Below are 27,711 nucleotides of genomic sequence, written 5' to 3' on the forward strand. Positions count from 1 at the left end.
ACCACCATGCTACATGAAACAAGACAAAAACTACACTGAACCGTCATGGTCCAGATCGGGGTCCCTTTAAATTTACCTTGTTTATGTTACGATCCGGACCGTTGATTCCCTGTTTTTCCGTGTCCCTCGACTTTGGCGATTAGAGGCAATTAACACTCGGCTGAACCAGTAGTTTATAGTCTCCGGCTTTCAACCGTTCGGCGCGGGAGCGTCTGCAAAGTCATCTAAGGTACAGTGTGCTAATGTCACCTGGCCGGAGCAAGCCTAGTCTCTGCCAAAGCGAGTGCCGGTAATTCGCCTTTCCTCACTGGAGCAACCCAGCCCAGTTACCTCGCCGAAGCGAGCCTGCAAAGTTTCCTCATCAAGGTGGGTCCGTCAGTTAACCGGCCGGAGGGAATCAGGAGCCGCTGTCTACTGTTCCCGGGCCGAGTCAAGAGCTCGCCACTACCCGGAGGCTCCAAGTCAAGTCCTGGCTCCGGGGGCATTCAAGTACCAAGTCAAGTCCTGGCCCTGGCGGCATTCAAGTACCAAGTCAAGTCCTGGCCCTGGTGGCTTCCCAGTTCCGAGTCAAGTACTGGCCCTGGCGGTCTGTGATTCCTGTCTGAATCCCTTTTCTGCCCCTCTCGCCTCTAGCCCTCGTCTGCAGCCCTCGCCTGCACTTCGGTCTAGTTCTATCACCAGAGCTAGATAGGTACTGCCTGGTGTGCTTTCGTGTTGGTCTTGTCCTGTCTTCGCCTCTGTGGGGTAAGTCTGGCCATCTTGCCGTTGCCCCGCGGAGAGTCATGTCTTGTCTTGTCCTGTCCTTTCCTCCGTGGGGCAAGTCATGCCGTCTTGCCATTGCCCCACGCAGGGTCATGAGTCCCGGTCCTAAGTCCTGTACCCAAGGAGAGGTCCCGGCTCTCTGTTCTGTGTGTGAGTCCCGGCCCTATGTCCTGTACCCAAGGAGGGGTCCCGACTCTGTGTTCTGTGTATGTGTCTATAGTTCCATGTACCTGCTCTCCCAAGACCGAGGCTCCATTTTCCATGTTCTTCCTCTCCCTAGCCCATGTCATGTCCATGCCTGGTTCTGGGGTCCGAGCCCGAGGCAAAACCCAGGTACTGGGTCCTTGCCCAGTCTCGGGCTCGGAGTCCATACCCTAGCCTCTTCATGTCTCCTCCAGTTCTGGGAGCAGATTCCGAGTACACGCCCAGAGCCTTAGTCCCAGCCTAGTCGTAGTCCTGAGTCCTTGTCCAGTCCGTTACTCCTGCTCCTGCCTAGCTCTCCTGGTATTGAACAATAAACTAAATCTAAGTAACCTCACAAGATGTGTCTTACATTTGGGTCCACCCTTGCTCCCAATGCACCCCCCAGTGTGACAGAACTATGTAAAACAACACAAAATCTACACTAAAGACCTACCCAGGACTGCATAAAGTGCACAAAACAGTGCAGGCATTACAATAAATAATAAACAAGACAATAGGCACAGTAGAGGGCAGTAGGTTGGTGTCAGTCCAGGCTCTGGGTATTGAGGAATCTGATGGCTTGGGGGAAGAAACTGTTACATAGTCTGGTCGTGAAAGCCCGAATGCTTTGGTGCCTTTTGCCAGATGGCAGGAGGAAGAAGAGCTTGTATGAGGGGTGCGTGGGGTCCTTCATAATGCTGTTTGCTTTACGGATGCAGCGTGTGGTGTAAATGTCTGTAATGTCGTGAAGAGAGACCCCAATGATCTTCTCAGCTGACCTCACTATCCGCTGCAGGGTCTTGCAATCCGATATGGTGCAATTTCCGAACCAGGCAGTGATACAGCTGCTCAGGATGCTCTCAATACAACCTCTGTAGAATGTGGTGAGGATGGGGAGTGGGAGATGGACTTTTCTCAGTCTTCGCAGAAAGTAGGGTTTTCTTTGCTATGGAGCTGGTGTTGAGGGACCAGGTGAGATTCCCCACCAGGTGAACACCAAGGAATTTGGTGCTCTTAACAATCTCTACGGAGGAGTCGATGTTCATTTCCCAGGAAAAGAGAAAAAAGTAAACACAAATAGCTCCCCGCTACAACTCACAGTAATAAGATAAAACTAATAGAAGGTTAAAACAAAGAGACTGAAAGGAGGCTGGGGATACTCAGCGTGAGTGAGAAAGGCCTCCATCAGTCAGGGTCAACCATAGATGTTGCGTCCTAGCAATCTAGATATGCAAGCCTGGGCAGTACGCTATGCTTGCCCAGGTAGATAGAACATAGAAATCTACGGCACATTACAGGCTCTTCAGCCCACGATGTTGTGCCAAACATGTAACCTACTCTAGAAGCGGCTTAGAATTTCGCTGGTGCTCCATGTACCTATGTAACAGGCTCTTAAAAGACCCTATTGTATCCACTTCCACCATCACCGCTGGCAGTGCATTCCACGCACCCACCACTCTCTGTGTGAAAAACTTACCCCTCACACCCCCTCAGTACCTATTTCCAAGCACCTTAAAACTATGCCCCCTCGTGTTAGCCATTTCAACCTTGGGAAAAAACCTCTGGCTATCCACACGATCAATACCCCTCTATCAGGTCAATTCTCATTTCCGTCACTCCAAGGAAAAAAAGGCCAAGTTAACTTAACCTATTCTCATGAGGTATGCCTTCAAATCCAGGCAACATCCTTGTGAATCTCCTCTGCACTCTCTCTATAGTATCCACATCCTTCCTGTAGTGAGGTGACCAGAACTGAACACAGTACTCCAAGTGGGGTCTGACCGAGGTCTTATATAGCTGTAACATTACCTGACGGCTCTAGAACTCAGTTCCATGGTTGATGAAGGCCGTACACTTTCTTAACAACACTGTCAACCTGCACAGCAGCTTTGAGTGTCCTATGGACTCGGACCCCAAGATCTCTCTGATCCTCCACACTGCCAAGAGTCTTACCATTAATATTATATTCTGTCTTCAAATTTGACCTACCAAAATGAACCACTTCACATTTATCTGGGTTGAAGTCCATCTGCCACTTCTCAGCCCAGTTCTGCAGCCTATCCATGTCCTACTGTAACCCTTCAGACTATCCACAACACCCCCAACCTTTGTGTCATCAGCAAACTTACTAACCCATCCTTCTACTTCCTCCCCCAGGTCATTTATAAAAATCACAGAGGAGGGATCCCAGAACAAAGCCCTGCAGAACACCACTGGTCACTGACCTCAATGCAGAATACAAACCATCTACAGCAACCTTTGCCTTCTGTGGGCAAATCAATTCTGGATCCACAAAGCAAGGTCTTCTTGGATCCCATGCCTCCTTACTTTCTGAAGAAGCCTTGCATGGGGAACGGAAGTCCATATACACTACACCCACTGCTCTCTCTTCATCAATGTGTTTAGTTACATCCTCAAAGAATTCAATCAGGCTCATAACGCATGACCTGGCCTTGACAAAGCCATGTTGACTATCCCTAATCAGATTATGTCTCTCCAAATGCTCATAAATCCTGCCTCTCAGAATCTTCTCCAACAACTTGCCCACCACTGAAGTTAGACTCACTGGTCTATAATTTCCTGGGTTATCTCTACTCCCTTTCTTGAACGAGGGAACAACATTTGAAACCTCGCAATCCTCCAGTACTTCTCTCGTCCCTATTGATGACACAAGGATCATCGCAAGAGGCTCAGCAAACTCCTCCCTTGCTTCCCACAGTAGCCTGGGGTATATCTCATCCGGTCCCGGTGACTTACCTAACTTAATGTTTTTCAAAAGCTCCACCACATCCTCTTTCTTAATGTCTATATGCTCAAGCATTTCAGTCCACTGTAAGTCATCCCCATAATTGCCAAGGTCTTTTTCCTTGGTGAATACTAAAGCAATGTATTCATTAAGTACCTCCACTACCTCCTCTGACTACATACACACATTTCCACTATCGCACCTGACTGGTCCTATTCTCACACAGCTTATCCTGTTGGTCTTCACATACTTGTAGAGTGCCTTGGAGTTTTCCTTAATCCTGCTCACCAAGGACTTCTCATGGCCTCTTCTGGTTCTCCTAATTCCATTCCTAAGTTCCTTCCTAGCAACCTTAGAATTTTCTAGAACTCTAACAGTACCTAGTTTTTTGAACCTTTCGTAAGCTTTTCTTCTTAACTAAGTTTTCTACATCCTTTGTACACCATGGTTCTTTAACCCTACCATCCTTTCCCTACCTCAATGGAACACATCTAAGCAGAACTCCATGCATTTCCTGGGTTATCTCTATTCCCTTTCTTGAACAAGGGAACAACATTTGCAACCCTCCAATCCTCCAGTACTTCTCCCATCCCTATTGACGACACAAAGATCATCACAAGAGGCTCACCAATCTCCTCCCTAGCTTTCCATGGTAGCCTGGGGTATATCTCATCTGCATAGCTACATGGAGCTTAGGAAAATAGAGGGCTATGCACTAGGGAAATTCTAAGCAGTTTCTGGAGTACATGGTCGGCCGAAGGGCTTGTAATGTGCTGTAGATTTCTATGTTCTATTTCTGCCGTGACCTTCCCTGAGAACATCTGCTCCCAAGTTCCTACCTAATAGCATCATACTTCTCCCTACCCCAATTAAATGTTTTCCCAAATTGCCTGCTCCTATCAGAGAATTTTTTTTACCCAAATGGTGGTGAATTTATGGAATTTATTGCCACATGCAGCTGTGGAGGCCAGGTCGTTGGGTGTGTTTAAGGCAGAGATCGATAGTTTCTTGATTGGATATGGCATTAAAGGTTATGGGGAGAAGGCCGGAAACTGGAGTTGAGGAGAGAAAAAAGGGATCAGCCATGATTGAATGGCAAAGCAGACTCGATGCGCCAGACGGCCTAATTCTGCTCCTATGTCTTATGATCTTATGATCTATCCCTCTCCAGCACTACGGTGAAGGAAATAGAGTTGTGGTCACCACCTCCAAATTGCTCTCCCACGAAGAGACCTGACACCTGTCCACGTTTATTTCCCAATACCAGGTCAAGTACAGTTTCTCCTCTAGTTGGCTTATCTACATATTGCGTCAGGAAACCTTCCTCAACACACCCAGCAAACTCCATCCCATCTGAACCACTTGCCCTAAGGAAATGCCAATCAATATTAGGAAAGTTAAAATCTCCCATCACATCCTATTATTATTGCACCATTCCAGAATCTGCCTCCCCATCTGCTCCTCGATATCCCTGTTACTACTGAGGGGTCTATGAAGAACACCCAGTAGAGTTATTGCCCCCTTCCTGTTTCTGACTCAGTAGACCATCCCTCCATGACTTCCTTCTTTTCTGCAGCTGTGATACTATCCCTGATTAGCAATCCACGGCCCTGCCTTTTGTGCCTCTCTCTCTGTTCATTATGAAACATCTAAAGCCTGGCACCCTTAACAGCCATTCCTGCTCCTGAGACATCCAAGTCTCTGCAATGATCACAACGTCATAGTTCCATGTATTGATCCACACTCTAAAGTTCATCTGCCTTCTTTATGTTACACCTTGCATTAAAACAGACACATCTCAAACCATCAGGCTGAGTACATCTTTGCTCTAACATCTGCCTATCCTTCCTCACAAACTCCCTAAAAGCTGTCTCTGCTTGTGCTCCAACCTCCTCATCCTCTGTCTCTTCACTTCAGTTCCCACCCCCTTGTAAATCTAGTTTAAACCCTCCCCAATAGCATTAGCAAACATCCCCCACCAGGATATTGGTCCGCCTCGGATTCGAGTACAACCCATCCGTTTTGTACAGGTCACACCTGCCCCAAGAAAATTTCCAATGATCCAGAAATCTGAATCCCAGCTCCCAGCTCCAATCCTTCAGTCACACATTTATCTTCCACATCATTCTATTCCTATACTCACTGTCATGTGGCACAGGCAGCAATCCCAAGATTACTACCTTTGAGGTCCTGCTTCTCAGCTTCCTTCCCAACTCCCTGTATTCTGCTTTCAGGACCTCCACCCTTTTTCTACCTATGTCGTTGGTACCAATATGTACCACGACTTCCGGTTGCTCACCCTCCCATTTGAGGATATTGTGGACGCTCTCAGAAACATCATGAACCCTGGCACCTGGGAGGCAAACTACCATCCTTGTTTCTTTTTCACGCCCACAGAATCGCCTATCTGTCCCCCTCACTAAAGCTCCTGCTCTCCACAAGTGATGAACCCAAAGATTCAGCAGTGACGGATACAGTTTGAACCAGCAGCACCACCGAAGTTGCCAGTCAGCGTTGAACTCAACGTAGGACTGCCTTAGGGACCCCAGCTCCAGATTTTTCCCTCAGGGTTTACTCCCGAATCCTTCACCATGAATGGATATAGTCGCAAGGCAGAGGAGGTTTGAGATCAGAATTTTCCTTCTTCTAGATGAGCTGCCAATCATGGCTGATGAGCCCCATATGCCCGAAATGACTGGTTTTAAGCCACCAGTAATCTGCATTTGCCCCTTCTCTTGTCAGTAGAAACAGTTCCACTGGACTTAGTTGCTGAGCAACACATGAAAGCTAGGAGCTGAACTTGGTTGTCAGAGGCTATTTGAGGCACACACCATTGGGAGCATTTAATAGGTAGTGGGAGCTTGTCCCCATTACCAGCCCCTGGCAATGTTAAGGATATTCAGCAGGACAGGCAGCATCTGTAGAGATAGAGTGAGAGAGAAAGCAATTCTTTCATTCATCAGAATTCCAGATGCTGCCTACCAAATCAGCTGAGAACTATTGCTGAGGATGGAAAGTTAACATGATAAAATAAAGTTATTAACAGATTAAGAAAGGGTTTTTGGCTCGTCTATTAAAGGCATGGCCCTAGGAGACTAGCACTAAGGAACAGAGAGATCTCAGTGTACAGGTCCACAGATCACTAAAGACGGCAGCACAGACAGATAGGGTGGTGAAGAAGGCACGCAAAATGTTGGCCTTCATTAGTAAGGACGCAGCATATAAGAACAGGAAGGATATGGGACAACTTTATGAAACTTTGGTTATGTCACAGTTGATTATTTCTGATCACTACACTAAAGGAAGAAGGTAATAGAGCTGTAGAGGACATTCACCAGGATGTTGCCTAGTACGAAATGTTTCAGTTATGAGGAATGATTGTTAGGTAGGGTTTGTTTTGTGGGAGCAAAGACCAGCAGAACATCTGAGAAAGGTGTAGAAATTCATGAGGCTCATAAATTAGGTGGATAACAAGAAACTTTTCCACATAGCAGAGATGTGTAAAACCAGAAACCATAGATTTTAGATAAGAAGTGAACCTTTCTCACCCACAGGGTCGAATCTGAAAACCACTGCATGAGAAGATGGTGCAGGAAGGTAACTTCACTCACCACCACTCGGAAATGATTTATGACCTACAGATTCACTTTCAAGAACACTTTACAACTCACGTCCTGTATTACTTACTTATTAATTATTTGTACAATTTGTCTTCTTTTCCACATTGGCTGTTGTCAGTTTTGTTTATGCATATTTTTTCACAAATTCTGTGATTATTTTTCTGTAAATGACTTTAGGAAGGTGAATCTCATCATAGTTTAAGGTAATATATACATGCTTTGATAATAAATTTACTTTGAACTTTGAAGGCGTACATAGTTACAAAGCAAATGGCACCAAGTATGGATAGGTACTGAACGGCCAACAAGAACAGGATGGGCCAAAGGGCCTCTTACTGCTTTCTATAACTCTATGATTCTCTGTGACTCCATTAAAAATAACATTAAACTGAATATGAGGCTGAAAAATGACTTGTGCTTTGTGAAGTGATTTTTTAGATTCACAGTTTTGAGTTTACATCTTTAATCTTGGGTCAATCAGCCAGGTACTACTGCAAGTCTTGATCCAACGATAAGGGTGGCCTGTCAACCTGTCAACTGCAATGCTCCCAGTCACATACAGGATAAATCCTGAAATAGGAACAACCGAAATAACAGGACACCTGATCTATCATTTAATAAGATTTTACCTGATCTATGACCCAACCAATATTTTCCTGTCAATCTATATTACTTCACTCCCTAAGTTTCTCAAAATCTGTTTAAGTATACTTACTAACTGAGGCGCCATACGTCTCCTAGAATAATACAACTCTAGGGACAACTTAGGTGGTTAATTAGCCTACCAAACCGTGCATCTTTAGGATGTGGGGGAAAATTAAATAGCTGAAGGGAGCCAACAGCATGGACAAGGTCGAATCTGGCTCAATGGAGCCATGAGGCAGCATCACCACTATTCCTACCTATCATAGCTCTGCAAATAGGGATGAGATGAGTAATATACATTGAACTACTTCCATTCGAAAAATGAGAAGCATTCCATCAATTCAAAATCAAGAATTAAAGAGTGGTATGTGTATTTGGAATTTCTTATAGCTTTTCCAAACATAATTCTATGTTCCACAGATGTCAAACTTTGCTTGTATGTGAATCAAAAACTGATTACAAGTATAAGAATATAGCAGACTATTCCGCTCTCATAGGCATCACGATGAATTTTTTGATGTCCCTACATCAGTAACAATCAGTGAAGGCTCTGTAACAACTGTAACTTTGGCTGATATTTCCACCCCCAAGCTAAGTCACTTATTTCTCAAGTGAAATGAGATAACAACCATTTCCAGGTGGCTTTGCGTCATTCTGGAAATTTGACAAGCCACTTCCTGGCACAAGTTGCGCTACCATAATGGTCAGTCAACATGAGATATTTGCTCCATGTTCTTTCTGGAACACTTCAGAACAACCCTGATGAAACTGTCCATGAAGAACTGCCAGGCATCAGTCCCCAAACTATTAGGTCCATCCACTACAATGCAGGATCATGGCACCTGCTGGTTTGTCCTTCATTATTTTTTATCCTTTGGTCCCTCCCATAGGGTTTCTCCACAACTCCACCACAGAAACATAAAAACAGAAGGAGGAAGAGGCCATTTGACCCATCAGGCCTACACCAACATTTAACACAATCATGGCTGATCATTCCCTTGTTCCCATCTTCTCCCTGTATCCCTTGATCCATTTTGGCATTCCAAAATATGTCTACCTCCTTCTAGGAGAGGTGCTTTCATGTGTGATGACTGTAATAAATACGAGACCAAGGGGCCTGTTTCTGTGGTAAGTAACTCTATGACTCTTTGACCCAATCTCTTCTCATACATCAGTCCTGCCACGCCAGGATTCCACTGAGTAAAACTTCACTGCACTCCTTTCATCCTCTAGATGAAGTTCTCAGTGCTGGATGAGGTCTCACTGAGGTCATGGTCAGCCTTGCTCCTCTTACAATGAATAGCAATGTACAATTTGCTTTCTGAAGTTCTTGCTGCACCTAATCATTTGCTTTCAGTGATTAATGGACAAGGACACCCAAGTCTTATTGCACCTTCCCCTTTCCTATTCTAAAGCCATCCAGATAATAATATTTTAAAATCTTTTTATTATTATTATTATCCAAAATTAACACGAGTACATCAAAGTAAGCAACACTTACAACGTCTCAAGAAAAAGAACATTATTTTAAAGATTGAAAAAATTTTGGTGATAAAAAAACCCCTACTAAGCAAGAAAAGTGGGGGGAAAAAACCACATTAGGTGTACAACCCCCGGAGCCATGCGTCATACAAAAAGTTTCTAAAGATAAACATCAAACCGCTGGCAAAAAAGAAAAATGTACCAAAAATTTATAATTAGATCATGGAGGAAATCTATCAATTAACTCAAATGATAATAACGAGCAAATGAACCCCGACTTTTCTCAAAATCAAACATAGGTTCAAAGGTTCGGCTTCTAATTTTCTCCAAACTAAGACATAGCATCACTTGACAGAACCATTCTAACAAAGTGGGAGCTGATGTATCCTTCCACTTCAACAAAATGGCCCTCCCAGCTATCAATGTAACAAATGCAATAACATGTTGGTCAGACACAGAGATAGCACAGGTATTTTGAGGCATTATTCCAAAAAGCACAGTTAATTTGTTAGGTTGTAAATTAATTTTAAGTGCTTTAGAAATTGTCAAAAAAACTGACTTCCAGAACTGTTCCAGTATAGAACAAGACCAAAACATATGTGTCAGTATAGCTGTCTCAGTTTTACATCTATTACAATAACTACCAACATTAGGAAATATTTTAGACAGTCTCTCCTTCGTCAAATGGTAACGATGTACAATTTAAAAGTGAATCAGTGAATGACTAGCATAGATCGAAGAAGAGTTAACCAGCTTCAGAGTCCGCGACCAATCTTCCATCATAAAAGTCAAATTGAGTTCCTTTTCCCAATCTTGTTTAACCTTAAATAAAGGACGCTTATCCCATTGTAATAGAAACCATAGAAAAACTACAACACAGAATCAGGCCTTTAGGCCCTTCTTGGCTGTGCTGAACTATTTTCTGCCTAGTCCCACTGACCTGCACATGGACCATATCCCTCCATACACCTCCTGTCCGTGTATCTGTCCAATTTATTCTCAAATGTTAAAAAAGAACCCGCATTTACCACCTCGTCTGGCAGCTCATTCCACACTCCCACCACTCTCTGTGTGAAGAAGCTCCCCCTAATGTTCCCTTTAAACTTTTCCCCCTTTACCCTTAACCCATGTCCTCTGGTTTTTTTCTCCCCTTGCCTCTATGGAAAAAGCCTGCTTGCATTCACTCTATCTATACCCATCATAATTTTATATACCTCTATCAAATCTCCCCTCATTCTTCTACGCTCCAGGGAATAAAGTCCTAACCTATTCAACCTTTCTCTGTAACTGAGTTTCTCAAGTCCCGGTAACATCCTTGTAAGCCTTCTCTGCACTCTTTCAACCTTATTAATATCCTTCTTGTAGTTTGGTGACCAAAACTGAACACAATACTCCAGATTCGGCCTCACCAATGCCTTATACAACCTCATCATAACATTCCAACTCTTATACTCAATACTTTGATTAATAAAGGCCAATGTACCAAAAGCTCTCTTTATGACCCTATCTACCTGTGACGCCACCTTTAGGGAATTTTGTATCTGTATTCCCAGATCTCTCTGTTCTCCTGCACTCCTCAGTGCCTTACCACTTATCCTGTATGTTCTACCTTGGTTTGTCCTCCCAAAGTGCAATACCTCACACTTGTCTGTATTAAACTCTATCTGCCATTTTTCAGCCCATTTTTCCAGCTGGTCCAAGTCCCTCTGCAAGCTTTGAAAACCTTCCTCACTGTCCACTACACCTCCAATCTTTGTATCATCAGCAAATTTGCTGATCCAATTTACCACATTATCATCCAGATCATTGATATAGATGAAAAATAACAATGGACCCAGCACTGATCCCTGTGGCACACTACTAGTCACAGGCCTCCACTCTGAGAAGCAATTCTCTACTACCACTCTTTGGCTTCTTCCATTGAGCCAATGTCTAATCCAATTTACCACCTCTCCATGTATACCTAGCAACTGAATTTTCCTAACTAGCCTCCCATGCAGGACCTTGTCATAGGCCTTACTGAAGTCCATGTAGACAACATCCACTGCCTTCCCTTCATCCACTTTCCTGGTAACCTCCTCGAAAAACTGCAATAGATTGGTCAAACATGACCTACCATGCACAAAGCCATGTTGACTCTCCGTAATAAGTCCCTGTCTATCCAAATGCTTGTAGATTCTGTCTCTCAGTACTCCCTCTAATAACCTACCCACTACTGACGTCAAACTTACTGGCCTATAATTTCCCGGATTAATTTTCGATCCTTTTTAAACAATGGAACAACACGAGCCACTCTCCAATCGCTGGCACCTCACCCGTAAACACCAACATTTTAAATATATCTGCCAGGGCCTCTGCAATTTCAACACTAGTCTCCTTCAAGGTCCGAGGGAATACCCTGTCAGGTCCTGGGGATTTATCCACTTTAATTTGCCTCAAGATAGCAAGCACCTCCTCCTTTTCAATCTGTACAGTTTTCATGATCTCACTACTTGTTTCCCTTAATTCCATAGACTTCATGCCAGTTTCCCTAGTAAATGCAGACGCAAAAAACCCATTTAAGATCTCCCCCATTTCTTTTGGTTCCACACATAGCTGACCACTCTGATCTTCAAGAGGACCAATTTTTATCCCTTACAATCCCTTTACTCTTAATATACCTGTAAAAGCTCTTTGGATTATCCTTCACTTTAACTGCCAAGGCAAACTCATGTCTTCTTTTAGCCCTCCTGATTTCCTTCTTAAGTATTTTCTTGTACTTTTTATACTCCTCAAGCACCTTATTTACTCCCTGTTTCCTATACATGTAATACAACTCTCTCTTCTTTATCAGAGTTGCAATATCCCTTGAGAACCAAGGTTCCTTATTCCTATTCACTTTGCCTTTAATCCTGACAGGAACATACAAGCTCTGCGCTCTCAAAATTTCTCCTTTGAAGGCTTCCCACTTACCGATCACATCCTTCCCAGAGAACAACCTGTCCCAATCCAAGCTTTTTAGATCCTTTCTCATTTCTTCAAATTTGGCCTTCTTCCAGTTTAGAACCTCAACCCTAGGACCAGATCTATCCCTGTCCGTGATCAAGTTGAAACTAATGGTGTTATGATCACTGGAACCAAAGTGCTCCCCTACACACACTTCTGTCACTTGTCCTAACTCGTTTCCTAACATGAGATCCAATATTGCATCCCCTCTAGTTGGTACCTCTGTATATTGATTTAGAAAACTTTCCTGAACACATTTTACAAACTCTAAACCATCTAGACCCCTAAGAGTATGGGAGTCCCAATCAATATGTGGGAAATTAAAATCCCCTACCACCACAACTTTATGTTTCCTGCAGTTGCCTGTTATCTCTCTGCAGATTTGCTCCCCCAATTCTCGCTGACTATTGGGTGGCCTATAATACAACCCAACTAATGTGGCCATACCTTTCCTGTTTCTCAGCTCCACCCATAAGAACTCAGCAGACAAGCCTTCTAATCTGTCCAGCCTGAGCACTGCTGTAACATTTTCCCTGACAAGCAATGCTACCCCCCCCTCACCTTTCATTCCTCTGCCTCGATCACATCTGAAACATCGGAACCCTGGAATATTAAGCTGCCAGTCCTGCCCCTCCTGTAGCCAAGTTTCACTAATTGCTATAACATCATAATTCCGCGTGTCAATCCACGCCCTCAACTGGTCTGCCTGGAGGAATTTAAGTTGGGGGCTTATATGGGAGGCAGGGTTTGAGGATCGGCACAACATTGTGGGCCGAAGGGCCTGTACTGTGCTGTACTATTCTATGTTCCCCGCAATACGCCTAGCATTGAAATATATACACCTCAGAAGATTTTTACCACCACTCACAACCTTTCTATTTGCGGCTTTGCTTGAACTTTTAACATCATTTATTTTCACCCCAGCCACATTGTCAGCTCTGGCACTCTAGTTTCCATCCCCCTGCAAATCTAGTTTAAAGCCTCCCCAATAGCACTAACAAACCTCCCTGAAAGGATATTGGTCCCCTTGTAGTTCAAGTGTAACCCGTCTCTCTTGTACAGGTCCCACCTGCCCCAGAAGAGGTCCCATAGATCCTGAAATCTGAAACCCTGCCCCCTACACCAGTTCCTCAGCCGCTTGTTCATCCTCCAGAGCATCCTATTCTTTCCCTTGCTGGCACGTTGTCACATTGGCGGGGGGCATTGGGAGCAAGGGTGGACTCAAATGCAAGACACATCTTGTGATGTTACTTAGATTTAGTTTCTTGTTTGATACCAGGAGAGCAAGGCAGGAGCAGGAAATAGCGAACTGGACAAGGACTCAGGATTACGACTAGGCTGGGTCCAAGGGTCTGGGCTTGGACTCAGAATCGGCTCCCAGAACTAGAGGAGACCTGAAGAGGCTAGGGTATGGACTCCGAGCCAGAGACTGGGCAAGGACCCAGTATCTAAGTGTTCCACCGTGATACACCACTTGGCGGCACGGCAGATCGCTCCTGCCTGTGGCCATCGAACGTGCAGCTCCTCCCATGGAGGATCAGACACTCTGAGCCAACAGACTGGTCCTGGACTTATTTTCCATCTGGCATAGTTTGCATTTTGTTGTTTGATTGTTGGGGTTTTTTGTATTGCTATATTTACGCTCTAATCTTGGTTGGTGCGGCTGTAATGAAACCAAATTTCCCTCGGGATTAATAAAGTATATCTATCTATCTATCTATCTACCTGGGTCTTGCCTCGGGTTCAGACCCCAGAACCAGGCATGGACATGACATGGGCTAGGGAGAGGAGGAACATGGGAACACAGAACCTCAGTCTCGGGAGAGCAGGTACATGGAACCATGGACACATACACAGAACAGAGAGTCGGGACCCCTCCTTGGGTACAGGACATAGGGCCGGGACTCACACACAGAACAGAGAGCCGGGACCCCTTCTTGGGTACAGGACATAGGGCCGGGACTCATGACCTTCCGCGGGGCAACGGCAAGACGGCCTGACTTACCCCACAGAGGCGAGGACAAGACAAGACAAGACCAACACGAATGAACACCACACAGTACCTATCTAGTTCCGGTGATGGAACTAGACCGAAGTGCAGTTGGGGGCTGCAGACGAGGGCTAGAGGCGAGAGGGGCAGAGAAGGGATTCAGACAAGGGGGTAGGACAGGAATCACAGACCGCCAGGGCCAGGACTAGACTCAGAACTGGAAGCCGCCAGGGCCAGGACTTGACATGGTACTTGAACGCCGCCGGAGCCAGGACGTGGACATGGTATTTGAACGCCGCCGGAGCCAGGACGTGGACGTGGTACTTGGACGCCGCCGGAGCCAGGACGTGGACGTGGTACTTGGATGCTGCCGGAGCCAGGACGTGGACGTGGTACTTGGATGCCACCGGAGCCAGGACGTGGTGCTTGGAACCTCCGGGTAGTGCCGAGCTCTCGACTCGGCCCGGGAACAGTAGACAGCGGCTCCTGATTCCCTCCGGTGGGTTAACTGACGGACGCACCTCAGTAAGGAAACTTTGCAGGCTCGCTTTAGTGAGGTAACTGGACAGGGTTGCTCTGGTGAGGAAGGGGGAATTACCGGCACTCGCTTCGGGCAGAGACTAGGCTTGCTCCGGCCAGATGACATTGGCACACCGTGACTTTGCAGACTTTGCAGATGCTCCTTCACCGAACGGCTGAAAGCCAGAGACTATAAACTACCGGTTCAGCCGAGTGTTAATTGCCTCTAATCACCAAAGTCGAGGGACACGGGAAAACAGGGAATCAACGGTCCGAATCGTAACATAAACAAGCTAAATTTAAAGGGACTCTGATCCGGACCATGACACACGTTGCAATCCTGGAGATTACCACTCTCGAGGTCCTGGTTTTCAACTTTCTACCATGCTCTCTATACTCACTCTCCAGGACCTCCTCACTCTTCCTTGCTATGTCATTGGTACCAATGTGCACCACAACATCTGGCTGATCACCCTCCCACTTCAGAATGTCATGCAAGTGATCAGAGACATCCCTGAACCTGGAAGAATTTATAATAAATTATAAATTCTTCCAATAGAACCCTTCATCAAAGGGTTCATACTCATAATAGTATCTAACAGGTCAGCATCCAATAGGTAAGGAAAATTACTTAAATATTTTTGTAAAAAATGTCTAACTTGAAGGTATTGTAAAAAGTGTGAGTATGAAAGAGAATGTTTATCAACTGATTGTTCAAAAGATATCAATCTATCTTCTTTAAATAAATCCAAAAATGAATTAATACCTTTATTTTTCCAAAGTAAAAAAATCGGATCACTCAAAGAAGGCTTAAAAAAGTAATTTTGATAAATTAAACAACAAAGTTTAAATTTTTTAAGATTAAAAAAATTGCGGAACTGGAGCCAAATTTGTAAAGAATGCTTAGTCACAGGGTATAGGTTTAAATTAGCAACTTTAGCTAATTGTATAGGTAAAGCAGCTCCCAATAATGAGGTTAAATAAAACTGTTTCACAGCTTTCAATTCCAGGTCTACCCAAATTGGCTGATCGTTCTTATCAAACCAATATAACCAAAAGGACATATATCATACATTAACAGCCCAGTAATACATCCTTAAATTAGGCAAAGCGAGACCTCCATCCTTTTTCAACTTTTGCAAGTGACATTTACTAATTCTTGGTCTTTTATTATTCCAAATAAAAGATAAAATAATAGATTCAATCCGATCAAAGAACTTCTTAGTCAAAAAAACTGGGATATTCTGATGTAATGTTCCGTTATATTGGCTTGTGTATGTCTAGGGGAAATCCAGCCCAGCACCTGCCTCAACACTCCCCACAGGGTCGGTTGCTGCCCGAATCAATCACAAACATCAATCATCAGCCAGCACACCCAGTAAATTTTAACAAATACACTTTATAGATATTACTAATTCTATGACATTAGTATACATTTGATACAGAGAGGAAAGTAATGGAAAAAAAAGGCGCCAACACTTATCAAAGTCCAAGTTCTTCGCGCGCTACGTTGGAGCTCAATTCGACTTCAGATGACCACCCGAATTCCGTCGACTCACGGCTGGGGACCACCCTGAGTGATCGACCGGAGCCTTTCCACACGTCCGCGGTCCTCCTCGTCTCTCCTCTGACTCCCCCCAAAACTCAGTCTGCAGTCATATCATACAGCATGGTATCCGAAAACAAAATGATACATAACCACCCATTGGCTAATAGAACCCTGTTATCTCATTTTAAAGTAAACAAACTGCTAGCGCAAACCCTCTTCAGCGTTAAAGCACAACAAAGCCGCATTCCCCAGATTAACATAAGAAAATCGCCATTTTAAATGTAACAAAAGAAAGACCCCGTACACTGAAATAAATCTAAAAATTTTGGTAAAAATCATCATTTGACTGTATGAATACGACCGACAATGAAAATGTAAGTGGATGCCATCTACTAAATAAATACTTCATAGAGTCTACCAAGGGAACAAAATTGGCCTTATAAAGATCCTTATATTTTTCAGTGATTATAACACCTTAATATCTAAAAGAATCCGTGACTTTGAAAGGAGTATTATCATATATAGGGACAGATTCATTGAAAGGAAACAATTCACCTATACTAAAATTTATTTTATATCCTGAAAAATCTCCAAATTCATTGAATAATTTCAGCAAGGCAGGAATAGATTCCTCAGGATTAGATATACAAACCGATAAATCGTCAGCGTAAAGAGAAATCTTATGATTGGTCTCGTTCACAAAAATCCCATGATATTTTTAGCTTCACGAAGAGCAATAGCAAGGGGTTCTAATATTAAATTAAATAACAAAGGACTTAATGGACAAACTTGCCTTGTCCCCCCGTCAAAGCTGAAAAAAAGGAGACCTACAGTTGTTAGTGACAACAGTAGCAATAGGAGCTTTATATATCATTCTAATCCAACTATTAAAATTAACACCAAAGCCAAATTTCTTTAAAACATTAAATAAATACTTCCATTCGACTCGAACAAATGCTTTTTCAGCATCCAAAGCGTCGGCATATTGTGGAGTTTTAAAAGAGGATGAATATATAATGTTAAATAATCTCCGAACATTTGAAAAAGAATAATGGCCCTTTATAAAGCCTGTTTGATCTTTAAAAATAATTTTACCCAAAATATTCTCCAACCAATTGGTCATTATCTTTGACAGAATCTTAGCATCGACATTCAATAATGAAATAGGTCTATATGAGGCACAGTCAGTAGGATCTTTATCCTTTTTAAGAATTAAAAAAATAGAAGCCTCATAGAAAGTAGAGGATAAATCACCTTTCACAAAAGAATCCTTAAACATTTCCAACGTATACAGAGAAAACAATTTTCCAAATTTTTTATAAAATTCTACAGAATAGCCATCAAGTCCAGGGGCCTTACCAGATTGCATTGAAAAAATACTTTATGAATTTCGGCTTCAGTAATTTGGGCATCAAGAGCTTTTTGATCCTCAACAGAAATTTTAGGAAAAGCAATCTTTCGTAAGAAAGCATTCATTTCAGAAGAATCTACTGGACATTGAGATTTATAAAGTTCAGTATAAAAATCTTGAAAAATCTTATTAATTTCTTCATATTCCCAAGTCAGGGTACCCTTTTTCCTACGAATTTTCAAAATTTGCCTTTTGGCTTTAGCCGTTTTTAATTGAGATGCAAGCAGTTTATTATTTTTATCTCCAAACATATAAAATTGGCTCTTTAACTTAAGCAAATAACCTTCAATGGGATGAGTTAATAATAGGTTATATTGTGATTGAAGTTCCACCCTTTGATTGAATAAATCAATATTAGGGGAAATCGCATAGATATTATCTAAGTCTTTAATTTGTTTTGAAATCTTATCTAATTCTGCTTTGGTCTGTTTTTTAAGCTTAGCTGAATAAGAAATGACCTGACCACATAAAAATGCTTTAAATGTATCCCATATAATTAATTTGGATGTACTCCCTATATCATTAAAAAGAAAAAAATCTTTTATCTGGGTTTCAATGAAACTGACAAAGTCAGAGTTTTGCAGTAATGTCTGAGACATGCGCCATGGTGGACGGGCAAAAATGATATCATCAAATTCAAAAGACAAATGCACATTCAAAGGCACATGATCAGATATAGCAATAGCGTCATATTCACAATTTTTAACTCTAGGCAAGAAGCGGGGATCGATTATAATATAATATCCTCGAATATTTTTTATTTTTTATAAACATATGAAAAGAAAGAATATTCTCTGTTATCAGGGTGCAAATACTTCCATAATTCGATCAATCCAAAATCGGTCAAAAAGGAGTTAATAAGTGACGCAGAGCGATTTGGAAGTCATTGATTGGTTGAGGTCTTGTCAATCAAAGGATTTAAACAAGTTAAAATCCCCGCCTATTATCAATATATATTCATTTAAATCAGGCAGTAAAGCAAATACCTTTTTAAAAAAAGGATCATCTAAGTTAGGACCGTACAGATTGACCAAAACAACTTTTCTGTTACAGATCACTCCTTTAACAATTAAAGATCTACCATCAGAGTCTGACTCAATATCCTCTTGAGTAAATATATTGGATTTAATAAAGATGGACACGTCTTTAGTTTTACTCTGAGAAGTGAAGTGAAACTGCAAACCCCTCCACCATCCAAAAAAATCTATTTTGATCTCCTGCCCTGATATGTGTCTCTTGAGCAAAAATTATATCAGGTTGGAATCAGTTAATAATTTTAAAAGTCTTTTCTCATTTGATAGGATGATTCCAACCACGTACATTCCAACTTACTACATTAATCCGTTTAAATACCATACTATAATTTTATTCTACTTTACACATGCGCAGAGCACATACCAATATGGGATGATCAAAAATGGCAGCGATGAAGAATAGAACCACATAGAGAACACGCATGCTCCGGAACCACTCAATGGGAAAAAACTCCTAACTCTAACCCTACCCTCCTCCTGCCAAAGCCCTGAAAAAGGCAAGCAACCTATGATAGAATAAAAAGCCAGGGACCGCTCTGTCTGTACAGAAAAAAAAAATTTTAAGGATTTTCTCTCCCTCCCCCTTGTGAAAAAAAAACTAACTGACCTTGTAAGAAAAACAATAAAGTCTCAACAAAGGAAAGTATTTACATTCCAGCATCTATTAAACAAGAAAGAACCAAAATAATGTTATCTCTTAAAAAGAAAAACCAGCGCCGTTTTTAATTTAACATTAAATTCCAAAAAAAAACTTTAAATTCGGTTATAAGATGCTATAATAAAGCAGAAAAAAGTTAATAGCATATTCAACCCAACTAAATTTTCAAAAATACCAATTAATAATATTATAAGTAATTGAACTCTCCCCTAAATATATATATAAAAAGAAGCCCCATTAGTAGGAAAAACTATCAATTAGTTAATTAAGAAAGAAACAAAAAAAAAATCAAACCAGTTATTAGGTTAAAGAAACAAGTCCCTTTATCTTCTTTTCTCAGTCGAATGTCCGAGTAACCATTTAAACAGTCATACTCAAACTATAGATCTTCTTTCCAAAGAAAAACCAATAATATGCATGGCACTTAATCTGGTTTGCTAGGGTGGATTCTCGAGATGGAGAACGCCTATGTCTGACTTGGTTTAACATGGGGAAGTTGAGTTATGGGCAACCACCACATGGTCCTTGACAGATCCGAGTCAGTGTCCAGTGGTATGGAGTACAAGGTGACTGCGGACTAGACCTTTCACTGCTGCAGCCTTTGTCTACCTTCACTGCTGGTTTGATGTGTCTTTCTCTTCTGCCAGCTCCACCACTGATGTTTTGGTTGGATCGTTGTTTATCTGAACCACCCCATTACTAGGTTCTACAAACAGATAGATTATTATCTGGATGGAGTCCACACCTGTCTGCAAATGGAGTAGTAGCAATTTTGTGCTGCTCTTAGTTTTGTTTCTCTCCCCCTAGGTTAAACTTCGAATTTAAAATTTTTACTTGCTGATTCTTGAGGGGGAGCAATATGTCTATGTCTACGAGGAGTAGGTTCAGACAAGTTCTTCCCACTTCTAATTGTGAGTTCTGGAAGGCTGCAGTCACAAACTGACATATTAAGCAAACACGAGGAAATCTGCAGAATGCTGGAATTTCAAGCAACACACATAAAAGTTGCTGGTGAACGCAGCAGGCCAGGCAGCATCTCTAGGAAGAGGTACAGTCGACGTTTCGGGCCAAGATCCTAACGCTGGCATCTGGGAGGCAACATACCATCCGGATGTCTTGTTCACGTCCACAGAATCTCCTGTCTGATCCCCTCCCTATTAAGCCCCCTATCACTACCACTCCCTTCTTCTCTTCTTTCAATTCTGAAAAGAGAATTTAGAGAGCTAGGTAGAAAGCTGAGAAGCAGGACCTCCATGGTAGTAATTCTGGATTGGTGCCTGTGCCCCATGCCATTGAGGGTAGAAACAGGATGATTTGGCAGATAAATGCCTGGCTGAGAAGCTGGTGCAGGGAGCAGGGCTTCAGGCTCTTGAATAATTGGGATCTCTTCTGGGGGAGGTATGAACTGTTCAAAAGTGACAGCTTGCTCCTGAACCCAACGAGGACCAATATTCTCGCGGGCAGGTTTGTTAGAGCTGTTGGGAAGGGGTTAAGCTAATCTGGCAGGAGGGTGGGGACTGAGTTAAAACACTCAGGGTAAGACAGCTGGTAAATAAGTAAAGATAGCATGCAGTCAAACTGTCAGGAAGGGCGGGCAGGACTTAGTTGCAGCCCACAGGCTGAGTATCAAAGGACCTGGACCCATTGCAATTTGTGTATCGCCACAACAGGTCAATGGCAGACACAATCTCAATGGCTCTCCACACGGCTTTGTACCACCTGGACAACACAAGCACTAATGTCAGGATGCTGTTCATCGACTATAGCTCAGCATTTAATACCATCATTCCCACAATCCTTATTGAGAAGTTGCAGAACCTGGGCCTCTGTACCTCCCTCTGTAATTGGATCCTTGACTTCCTAACCGGAAGACCACAATCTGTGCGGACTGGTGATAATGCCTCCTCCTGATGATAATGCCTCCTCCTCACTGGCGATCAATACTGATGCACCTCAGGGGTATGTGCTTAGCTCTACTCTCTATATACACATGACTGTGTTCCTAGGCATAACTGAAACACCATCTATAAATTTGCTGATGATACAACTATTGTTGGTAAAATCTCAGGTGGTGACAAGAGTGAGACATACCAACTAGTGGAGTGGTGCCACAGCAACAACCTGGCACTCAATGTCAGTAAAATGAAAGAGCTGATTGTGGACTTCAGGAAAGGTAAGGTGAAGGAACACGAACCAATCTTCATAGAGATCGGAAGTGGAGAGAGTGAGCAGTTTCAAGTTCCTGGGTGTCAAGATCTCTGAAGATCTAACCTAGTCCCAACATATTGACATAGTTATAAAGAAGGCAAGACAGTGGCTACACTTTATTAGGAGTTTGAAGAGATTGGCATGTCAACAAATACACTCAAAAACTTCTATAGTTGTACCGTGGAGAGCATTCTGACAGGCTGCATCACTGTCTGGTATGGAGGGGCTACTGCACAGGACTGTAAATCTAGTCAGCTCTATCTTGTGTACTAGCCTACAAAGTATTCAAGACATCTTCAGGGAGTGATGTCTCAGAAAGGCATGCCCTTTTCTCACCGTTACCATCAGGTAGGAGGTACAGAAGCCTGAAGGCACACACACAGCAATTCGGGAGCAGCTTCTTCCCCTCTGCCATCCTATTCCTAAATGGACTTTGAACCCTTGGATACTACCTCACTTTTTTAATATACAGTATTTCTGTAAATCAATTACAGAATGAATTTTAATCTATTCAATATACAAACCCCTTTTCCAGAAAAGTTGGGATATTTTCCAAAATGCAATAAAAACAAAAATCTGTGATATGTTAATTCACGTGAACCTTTATTTAACTGACAAAAGTACAAAGAAAAGATTTTCAATAGTTTTACTGACCAACTTTGTCTGTTCTGTTCTCCTCTCACCTACCTCATTAACAAAGTGTTTTTACTCACAGAAGTGCTGCTCACTGGATTTTTTCACACTCTTCTCTGTAAACTCTAGGGATTGTTGTGTGTGAAAATTTCAGGAGATCAGCAGTTTCTAAGATACTCAAATCACTGCACCTGGCACCAGACAATCTTTCAACAGACAAAGTAACTTAGATCACATTTCTTCCCTGCTCTGATGTTTGGTTTGAACAACAGCTGAACCGCTTAACCATATCTGCGTACTTGTATACATTGAGGTTCTTCCACATGATTGTCTGATTAATGAGCAGGTGTACAGGTTTACCAAATAAACTGGCCAGTGAGTGCATTTCTTATACTATAATTTATAGTATATTTTATGTATTGCACTGTACTACTGCCATGACACAACAAATTTCACAACATGTCAGTAATAATAAACTTGATTCTGATTCAGAACTGTATCAAACAATGACAATTCAAAGAACCTATGAATAGTAAAAAAGAACATATCGAAAGTATAGCCAAAATTCTTGAAGGCCAATGAAAGGCAGATGTTATCATCTCGACTAGATATCTGAGATTCAACCTGGAAATTGTCAGGTAACAGAGAAGAAAAATAGAAGATATCATCCCACCACAAACTGTTTAATAACATAGAGCACTGGACAATACAATGTTGTCAGGAGATGATGAGGGAAGAAAATTAGGGCATTTATTTTCAGTGCCAGAGGGTATGTGTGCTTAACATCAAGACAGAGGAATGGGCCATTCCAGTAGAGACAGGAGTGAGGAGTCAAAATCAGAAATGAAGGTATCAGAGCAGGGCAAATAGAACTTAAAATGAAATAGATGTGGTCAGTGGAGTGAAAGCATGAAGGGATAGGCACACAGCGACAGTTGCTATGGTATCCGTGGCTAACGTGCTGTACCTGTGACATCACAGTAGGCTGTCCACTGAAATACCTTTGCCTGTTGAGGTCTGCAGATTATACTTATTTCAGCTGTGGAATTGGGCCAGACATCTCCCTCCTGGTGAAAAAACAACAAAATCATAGCTAGTTACATTGTCAGGGGACAAATAAGAACATTTAAGTAAAAACTAAAAGGATGGCAGAAGGCAAGTTGAATGAGTGCTAGAATTAAATAACCAGGATGCTATGGGAGAAGGGGACATAGGACATTGCCTTATAATAGTACTCATAACTGCAATAAATAACAGGTGAAAGAGAACAGTTATCTACTGCACTAATAGAAAACAAGGATGGGTTTCTATTATTTCTAATGAGACCAGGTCTACAGCTGCTTTGTATTCCTAGTTCAGTTAGATTCTAAACGAATTACAAATTTATTACAAAAGCATGCATCGTGTCATACAGAAGACTAGCTTGGCTAATTTAATTTAACTGGAAATAACCCGTCTGCAGCAGAGAATGGTTATACCTATCTGATGTTGGATTAATTAGCTTTCATTGTACATGCTGCACATTAAACTGGGAACAATTCAAACAGATTACATCTAACGACCACAGCATTAATAAAGTCAGACAAATGCCCTACAGCTCTGAAGACAGATCTACTCCAGACCAAAACTGGTTCTTTAATACATGACATAAATCACTGTGGCATTTCGATTCCCACACCAGACATTATTGCAAGTAAGGAAGTACATGAGGAGAATCAATTTTCTATACCTTGCAATTAGTTATGTATTTCATTGAATTTTACCAAGTACCTAAAGGCTATTTGATAAATTATTCTAAATTCAACAGCAACAGATTTTTTTTCACAAAGTGTTTCATTACTGTTTTGGGGTCTAGGGCTCAGTTATGTTACTTAACTGCTAATTTCACCTGCTCCTCTAAGTTCCCAGTTCCAATTAGGTAAAATATATATAACTCACAGACTACTGTAAACAATTGTAAGTTTCATAATACGGGTACAGATTATTTTACTTTCTCTTAAAAGAAATTGTTCTTCAGCTGTAAAATTGACATAGACACTTGAATGTACAATACAGGCATGATTGTTTCAGAGCGAGAGTTGACCAGACGAATCCTTTGGCCACAACTGCATTTTCTTGACCAGTTTCCATAACCATCAATTCCTCTCAAATCCAAACTTACAACTACCGGAGCTCTGAATATTCTTAATGACACATACAAAAGGTCTCCCAGTGCATTACTTGATGTTAGAAATTTTCCTCAGATATGCAAGAGCAGCAATGGAGAACTTTCCATGAATTCCTGATGTTATTATCTTCTGCAAATCACAACTCAGCTACAAGAAACTTGGCTCACTTTCAGCTTATTGCCAAATGTAATGTAAAAGTTGAGAAATTTCAAAATTATATATATTTTCTACTGTGTGAATTGCCTAATTATTGACATTTCAGTAACTATTTTACCAGTGTTAACTTCTTTGGTCAATACATAAATTACGCAATACAGTCATTGGGTCCCAGAGTTCTCTGAAATTGCTTTCCACATTGATTATTTTTACATCAAAAACTAAAATTCTGCATGCTCAAACTAAGAATTTAATCAAAATAAAATTACAAAATTTTCAAATTAGAATGCTATACCTTTCAATAAAATCATATGAGAGATATCAATGCATTCTACTCAGGGCCCCTCAATCACTCACCTTAACTCCTTACTGTAACTATGTTAGGTATATCTCAGCGTGGTTAATTGGCAATTACAGTTACATGGCTAGTTTGTATATAACAGTCTGCTATCTTTCAACCCACCATCCACTGATGCACAAGAGGTCGCTACTGTAACCCCAAGTTGTCCACAAAGCTGTGCCTCAGAGGAATCTGCACCTGCTGTTACAAGATTGAACAGTCACGAAGACACTGGCTTATGCTAATGCTCTGACCTTGTTTACTAAAAAAAATGTTTTCTTCTTGTCTGTGTTGGACTCTAGTGTTTAAATCCAAGGTTCTTTTAGAAGGCAGGAATGAGGCATAAAACTTGTTGCTTCACAATCATTTTATTAGAGTTGACAGAACAAAGAGAACAGGAACAGAACAGTGACAGTGGGTCTTACTAGTTGAAGGAGAGAAGGTGAAGAAAAAAAGATGGTGCCTAGCACAAAACAGCTATTTTTATACCATAGAGATAAGAAAAATTTGGTTCTAAGCTATAGATAGTAATAATCCAATCATAAAATACTTATTCAATCGTGCAGTAAAAAGTTAAGCAACGAGAAAATACCAGTCACTTAATGAAAGAGCAAAAAGCTTTAGAATTATACTTTGTATAGACACTAGACATATTAAACTGTTCTGTATACAAAGGCTCTTAAAATACAAACAGGTAATAAATTTTTGAACTTCAAAGAAAATGACAATTAAAATTAAACAGTTGGATCCAATATCCTCCCCTTTGAATCTAAATCACTTTTAGTTCCATTGCATCTGAAAATTCAAGGGCAAAAAAAACTTGTGGCATCTATGTTACATATAAAATAATGAAAAATCTACTCAGGTTATGAAAAATCAAGGGCAGACATATTCATCTGGGTTCAGGGTGTGGGGATAGGAATCAGTTGTTGGAGCTATGATGCAAGGTGAGGGTGAAGCTTGACTGTCAGGTTTCAGAAGGAGGAAGGAATTGGAATGGAAGGGACAAACCAGGAGGACAGCCTTCAGTATTTGATTGAATGGAATTGAATTAAATTTATTACTTACATCTTTCAAATACATGAAGAGTAAAAATCTTTACATTTCCATTCAAATGTACAATGTGCAATTATAGTAATTTATAATAAATATTATGTACAACAGGATAGTCAATAAAACATAGAAATACAGTGGCGTCAGCATGAATTAAGCAGTCTGACGGACTGGTGGAAGAAGCTGCCCTAGAGCCTGTTGGTCGGCTTTTATGCGCGGTACCATTTCCCAGATGGTAGCAGCTGGAGCAGTTTGTGGTTGGGGCGACTCGGGTCTCCAATGATCCTTCGGGTCGTTTTTACACACCTGTCATTGTAAATGTCTTGAATAGTGGGAACTCCATAACTACAGATGCGCTGGGCCGCTGCGCTGCCCGCACCACTCTCTGCAAAATCCTATGATTGAGGGAGGTATAGTTTCCATACCAGGCAGTGATGCATCCAGTCAGGATGCTCTCAATTGTGCCTCTAGAAAACGTTCTTAGAATTTGGGGCCCATACCAAACTTCTTCAACCGTCTGAGGTGAAAGAGCTGCTGTTGTGCCTTTGTCACCACACAGCCGGTATGTACAGACCATGTGAGATCCTCAGTGATGTTCATACCGAGGAACTTAAAGCTGTTCACCCTCTCAACCCCAGATCCATTGATGTCTATAGGGGTTGGCCTGTCTCCATTCTTCCTGTAATCACTGGGGATCAAGCAAGGTTTATATGTTTGAGGCAGAAGCTACCATCACAATAGCTAAATGTATTGCTTAAAAAGGATCACACAAGATAGGTACATGGCAAGGAACCAACTCAGGTAAATCTCCTTTAAGCATGAAATAGGCTTAAACTCCAATTGTGGGTCATGTATGCATAACTCTAAATCCAAGAAAAGGAGTTGGGACCCATGTTGCAGTGTTGGATCCCATGCACATTTCTTAGTGCTTCAGATTATCAGACTCTAGGAGAACTCAGAAGGACACTGTGAACTTCTTAAAAGTTATGATAGGTCTCAAATCTTTCATTACATTGGTTTTTAATTGAAAATGAATTGTGCAATACACCAAAGAGTTATATGATCCAGTTTCTGTGCAAAGGATCTTTCAATGTATACACCAAAATGATAGTCAATTATATTCTTCTGTAGTATTTTCATAAAACAAGAGATCTATTCAAGAAGATTAGAGAAATCAAAGGAAAATTTCATGCAAAAATAAGTTTGGTAAAAGACAAAGATGATAAGGACCTTACAGAAGCAGAAGACATCAAAAAGAGATGGCCAGAATACCCAGAATAATTGGATAGGGAAGATCCCAACAGCGAAGACACGTGCAATGACTCCCTCATCGATCTAGAGCCGGATATTCTGGAAAGTGAAGTTGAATGGGTGATAGAAAACATTGCCAATAATAAGACTACAGGATGTGACAGAAGTCCAGTTAAATTGTTTAAAACTTTAAAAGGTGATGCTGTAAAAGTGTTGCATGTAATTTGCCAACAGATCTGGAAAACCAAACAATGGCCTTCAGACTGGAAAAGATCAGTTTATATCCCAATCCCCAAGAAGGGAAATGTAAAGGAAAGT

At 41.7% G+C, this 27,711-nt stretch overlaps 1 protein-coding gene across 8 annotated transcripts in view; it reads right to left on the reverse strand.

Moving 5' to 3' along the window:
• Window positions 1-27,711, reverse strand: part of hydin (HYDIN axonemal central pair apparatus protein) — a 981,559-nt gene that overhangs the window by 774,283 nt on the left and 179,565 nt on the right. For all 8 annotated transcript variants that reach the window (XM_072279252.1, XM_072279251.1, XM_072279249.1 and 5 more), the window contains exon 10: window positions 23,393-23,492. In XM_072279252.1, coding sequence (XP_072135353.1) covers window positions 23,393-23,492 — 100 coding nt within the window. The remainder of the gene's footprint in view (window positions 1-23,392; window positions 23,493-27,711) is intronic.

This window comes from Mobula birostris, chromosome 15 (assembly GCF_030028105.1).
Source record: "Mobula birostris isolate sMobBir1 chromosome 15, sMobBir1.hap1, whole genome shotgun sequence".
NCBI lineage: Eukaryota > Metazoa > Chordata > Chondrichthyes > Myliobatiformes > Myliobatidae > Mobula > Mobula birostris.